At 41.7% G+C, this 6000-nt stretch overlaps 1 protein-coding gene across 1 annotated transcript in view; it reads left to right on the forward strand.

The window, feature by feature from the left end:
* LOC103811119 (inaD-like protein) overlaps window positions 1-2153 on the forward strand; it is a gene marked incomplete at its 5' end in the record, with an annotated part of 68203 nt that extends 66050 nt beyond the window's left edge. Inside the window, one exon of the mRNA XM_009084070.1 lies at window positions 2058-2153. Within this exon, the coding sequence (XP_009082318.1) occupies window positions 2058-2153 (96 nt within the window). The remainder of the gene's footprint in view (window positions 1-2057) is intronic.
* Window positions 2154-6000: the final 3847 nt, after the last annotated feature.

Raw genomic sequence — 6000 nt, forward strand, 5'->3', positions numbered from 1 at the left:
GTAATTAAATAATTAGAACTTACAGACCCAGCTCACAGCTAATTAAATTTGGGACTATTTGATACATGTAGTGAATAGGATTAATCTAGGCAGAGTAAAGACTATAAATTTTAATCTAAGAAGTCTGCTGTTTAGAAAAATTGATGGTAATTTAACTAAATCCAAACAATTTGTAGAGCATACAGTATTCCCAGGGAATAATTTATTCTTGAACTTAGAGAAATTAAGTCAACAAACTCACTGAAAGTTTCGAGTCAAGCTTGAAGCCAGAATGCAACTGAGCATTCATGTTTTCTCACTGGATTTTGAAATTTATCTTTGATTAATGAAGTGTGGCCTAGGGTGTTGCATCTCACCCTGTCCTTGCCACCATGACAGTTGCAGACAGAACCATATTAAACCCTTAGGAGTGTTCATGTGGTGTTATTTCCTCAGTGCTGATCATTTCATGCCAGCTCAGACCCTGGCAGGCCTTTCTTGGGTCCCTCTTTGTACAGTAAATGACTTGGTAGGTAGATGGTTTGCACTTCAATCTCAATGAGTAATCAAGTGTTAGAGGGTTTATTCTTGCCCTTGAATTGTCCTTATTTAGCTGATGAACTTGTATTTTGCTTTGACCCGCAGAAATAAGACAGGAGTATTGTTCCCAATATGACTAACTAGCCCATATCACACAAGGCTGGAAGACTTGGCCAGTTACTTCTTGTTTGAATGAAAAAAATCTTCTAAGAACACAAACCCCAAATCCAATACAAACATTTGCAGTAACAAAAATTCCTTCTATAATCACTAGTAAATTGTTCCTGGGCTCCGTTATCGTTATTGTTTTAAACAGCATTGGTATATCAAATGAGAATGTAAATATTATGTTGTAAATTAGGAGTGGGAGGAAAAAATTGGAGTATTGAATCATAGAATTGTTTAGGTTGGAAAAGCCCTCTAAAATCATCAAGTCCAACTGTTCACCCAACACTGCCAAGGCCACCACTAGCCATGTCCCCAAGTGCCACATCTGTAAAGGTTTTAAATCCCTTCAGGGATGGTGACACCACTGCCCTGGGCAGCTGTGTCTGGGTTTGACAAGCCTTTCCATGAAGAAATTTTCCGTAATATCCAATTTAAACCTCCCCTGGCACAGCTTGAGGCTGTTTCCTCTCATCCTGTCCCTTGTTCCCTGGGAGCAGAGCCTGACCCCACCTGACTGCACCTCCTGGCAGGGAGTTGGAGAGAGCAGAAGGTTCCCCTGAGCCTTCTTTTCTCCAGGCTGAGCCCCCACAGCTCCCTCAGCCTCTCCTGGTGCTCCAGCCCCTTCCCCAGCTCCATTCCCATCTCTCTTCCCTGGACATGCTCCAGCCTATTAATGTCTTTCTTGTTGTGAGGTGCTCAAAACTGACCCCAGGATAGGAGATGCTTCACCAGTGCCCAGCACAGGGGGACAGTCACTGGCCTGCTGACACAAACCAAGATACCATTGGCCTTCTTGGCCACCTGGGCACTCTCTGGCTCATGTTCATAGCCAAGCTGTTTCCCTCTGAAAACTGCAGCATTTGCTTGCACACAGTAAAAGTGTTCAAAGTTGTACTTGGGGTCTGTTTCTGTGTTTAGGTGTTAGATCCATTACAGCAAAACTGATGTGGGATGTCCTTAAATGGTCCTTTGTCTCCACGACTATTAGTTCTGTTTCCTTCAGCAGAACTGAGAAGTCAGCAGAGTCTTAATAGCCTAAGTTTTTTTAAATGCCAGTTGTCTGCAGGTAAGGTAGAGAAGTGTCTGTCTCAGAAACTCTGCTGCAATCTTTTCTATAGGATTCTTCTCAGATCAAGTTGTTTTCCACAAATCTGGGAAATCTTACAATTCTAGGGATCTATGAAAGATTTCTCTCACTTGTGGCTTCCGAATAACAGTAAATTAGCTCTGCATTATTTCCTGTTTTATATAGATCTAGATTTTCTTTGAGTCGTATCTCCTTATCCCACAGCAAACTTGGAAGCCTTGGTGGTATAAATTAAAACAAGGCATACTTCTCCACTTACATGAAAATCATTTTCTTTTAACAGATAAACAATCAGATACTGTATGGAAGAAGCCATCAGAATGCTTCTGCCATCATTAAAACTGCCCCATCAAAGGTCAAGCTGGTTTTCATAAGGTAAGAACAGCTCTCACCAAGACATTTGTTGTACTTTAGCCTATTGCATGACATATTTACATATTTAGCCTGTTTTGCAAATGCTGAACTTGCTCAGTTCTCTTTGAAGTGGAATAAACCTTTTCCTTGACTATTCTTTTTGGAACAGTAGAGTTCTCCTTAATAATGTAAAAAGGATTAATCTAATGTAATTGAGTGCTTATTTTAGAGGCATCTGCTCAAGACTCAAGCTATTCCTCTTGAGTTTGAGAGCACCCTGATAAGAGCTGCTTCTCCCACAACTTCTCCAAATGCTTTAGGTTGGTGCAGCACAGAGTTGGAGTGGGCAGCTTGCTCAGCCAGACTGCCGGGAGGGAGTGAAAATGGTGCTTGGGGCTGGAGAGTGAACTGCTGGGAGAGCAGCAGGCAAGCATGGATGGAACACATGGAGCATGGGCTGGGTGGAAGTGTGAAGGATAGCTTTGCGTAGGCATCAAAAGAGGATTTTAAAAGTGAGCTAGGGTTTGTTTGTACGGAGGGGAAGCCTGGCTTCGCCAAGGAGCACTGAGATGAATTGTGTGGGAGGGAATATGCTAAAACAACCTTTCATCTGCATAAAAATGACATGTGGGCATTTTTATTTTGCTCCAAGCATGAAAAGTTTTCCTCTTTGTATGCGAATTAAAGACACCTGCATACATTCACTCAGTAGTTCAGGAAGTGTTGCTCTTATGACCCTGGGCAGGAGCTCTGGGAAGAAGCTGCCTCTTTCCTAGGACTCATATATGCTTTAATACACTGGAATTTCATTAATGTGTATTTAGGAATAAATTCCAGCTGTGACTTTTGTTGGGCACTTACCCCCATGCCATTTTATAGTGTGGTCTTCCTACCAGCATATACATCATACTTGATACTGTTTTATATTCTTCACTCATACACATCTTTGCCTGTGAACAATGTAATAATCTGTGGGTGAATGCATATAAATGTGTACATTTACTGGCATGGCTCTGCCTGGTACAGCATACACAGAAATGATGGAAGAGCAGCATTAGCACAGTGAGGAATGAGTTGCTATCCTTGGCAGCTCAGAGGATCTGGAGGAGATTAATGATCTTGCCTGCAGCTCCTGTGTTACTTTCTCCAGCCGTTGAAAATTAAACGTCACGTCCCACAACTCACTCACCATTACTTAATTGCATGTGGAAAATGTGTCTGGTTGGAAGTTCCAGAGGCAAAACCACAACTTATGAAACAGAAACCCAGGAGCATGGGCTTCTTGCAGCCTGCCCTGCTGCTCTGAGCACCACCGCTGGCTGCAGAGCTGCCATGCAGAGTCTCTGCTAGCTCCAGGTCCCATGGGCTGGAGCTCCTCAGTGCATGTTTGTGTCGTGTTTAAGACATAAAAACCATGTAAATTCTTAGCTATAATTCTCCTTCTCAGATTGTGTGTGTGAAAATTTATCTCAATGATCATATTTGATAGATATTGGGAATACCATTGGATGATTCTTGTTTCTGCCTCTAAAGTTTAAGAAACACAAACCTAGGTTCTATTTTTAATGCTGCTGCTGAGATTGTAACTTTTATCTTCACACTTCCCAAGAGCACACATCTTGTCACTGCTCTTGGCCTTACACTGACAACTGATGGGTCTGTTTGCTCCTTGGAACAGCAATGAAAGGAATTCTCCCACTGAGAGGATGTCGTTAGTAACACTAACTGTCTCTACTGTCTCTAATGAGAGGAGAAAACTAATGTCATCTTGTTTCTTGATGTATGGTCAACTTCTAGCAAAGCCAATTAGACTGTCTCTCTTAAAGGTTAATTTTGAGAAACAAGAATCGTTTTCTTTGGTAATTCAAACTCTATTCCATGAGCTTATTCTGTCTTGGTGCTTCCCATTCCTACACCTTAGACCACAAAACCAGTGGATGTTGGCTGAAAACATTACCTGTGCCAGTCCAGGAGTCTTGTCCATGGTGCAGTTTGGTAGAAAAAGTGGGGATTTTTGCTTTATCAACTATAATATAAAATGGGGATATCAAAACACTGCTCCTGAGGGCACTGTGGTGCCAGCTGGCGTAAATAAGAGCAGGAAAAGGCATCCTGCCTCTGCACATGCATGTGCAATAGCTTTCCCAGCTGTGAACAAAGCACTGAGTGTAGCAGGCTGAGCTCTCCTGGTAGGTTTGCTGCTTGGCTGCTTTCAGATATGTTCCGCTGGGCTCTAATGATGTGGAAAGAGCAGGGTACCGTTACGTTTGTCATGCTTTGAAAATGAGGAGGAGCCAGTTGCAGCAGAAATACTACAACTTTCCTTCTCCTAAGTGCTGCTACCTCTGCAGCTTCTCTGAAAGGTAGAAGGCTTGTAGTGTGATGTAGCCAGAACACATCCAGGAGCATGAGGAGGTCACAGCTCGCCATAGCAAAGTAGCATGTACTGCAGGAGATGTGAGAGAAAATGGTCTTTGTGTGGATGAACATATTCTAATTTCACCAGTGAAAGGCCTGAGTAGGTTATAGTTTTCCAGAAACCCATCATTCTGCAGCCTAAGAAGTTCCTGCATGCCTGACTGAGCTGACCTAAGGCATAAAAGCCAAACTAGTGGGACTCCTGGGCTATTCCAAGTGCCCTCTTTGATATCCTGAGGCCTTATTTTCCTGAGCTGAAGGATGCTCAGTGATAAGTGTGCTGCTTTTCTCTTGGAAGCAGGAAACAGCATCAAGGTTTTCCTATTCCTGGTGTTTTGGTTCATGTGCAGGGCAGGGGGATGTTTCCATAAACTCTTTAATCAGTTGTGAAAGAAGCCCAGAAATTCCTGGGCACAGAAAATCCTTTCTGTGAGAACTGTAATAACTATTATTAAAGAACTTGGATTTTGTTGCACCCAAAGTTACTTTCTTTTCTAGAAAAAGAATAAAAGGTGTCCTCAGGCTTTTTGACTTTTTACTTAAGTCCTGACTTATCATTTGTGCTATAAAAATCTGTTTACACTTTTTTATACCCAGGTAGTGTTACAATTGCATTCCCACCCTTTCCTGAGCTTTTTGCTGATGAGACATAGCACAGTAACTGTTGTGAGAATCACAGGCATCCCCTTCTGTTTGAAGGCTTCTCACTCCAGTTTATGAGCATCTTTTCCTCAATTAAGTTGATGATGATTATTTAAAACAGTTGATTTTGGCCAGATTCCAAAATACAGGTCTTAACACAGCAATATTTCCCAGTGGTCTCATTAATTACATGAGCTTCTAATAGCATCTAAAGGATTTGCAGGTATAGTGTCACTTTGCTTTTTTCAGTGGCAGTAAGAGATGCAATAGGAATTAGCCAGGTAATAATATGAGAAAGGGACTTCCTTCTTGTAGGGGTCTCTGTGCCCTGGCTCCCGAAATAAAATGGGTTTGTATCCATTGTGGGTTTCGTTCATGCATCCTTGTAAGATGCATAATAAGCCAATATAATTAGATTTTACATCTGTAGTAGGAAATCCAGTTTATATCAGAATGCTCTTTCACAGAGAGAATTTTATGATTCAGCAAATTCAATGTTTTTTTCCATGCTCAATTAACTGCCTTTAATCTGGTTTGGTGCTTTAGTGTCGGTATAATATGCAGATCAAATATAGTTGAATGCTTGAATCAGAGTGAATGCTGCTGATTTCAAACCATCCTCCCATTGTGTTTGGTTCTGTGAGTCATTCTTTGGTCTACCTTTATTCCTTAAAAGAAAATTGTCTTGTGCTGTGATGAAGTATGAGAAATGCTTTAAGAGTAAGGGATTTTGCTGATTTAAATACCATCTGTTAGCTGTCCAGAGTCCTCCCACACTGCACTCATTCGTCCTGTTATCATTGCTTCCTGCT

The sequence above is a fragment of the Acanthisitta chloris genome, unplaced genomic scaffold, assembly GCF_000695815.1.
Source record: "Acanthisitta chloris isolate BGI_N310 unplaced genomic scaffold, ASM69581v1 scaffold23281, whole genome shotgun sequence".
Classification (NCBI taxonomy): domain Eukaryota; kingdom Metazoa; phylum Chordata; class Aves; order Passeriformes; family Acanthisittidae; genus Acanthisitta; species Acanthisitta chloris.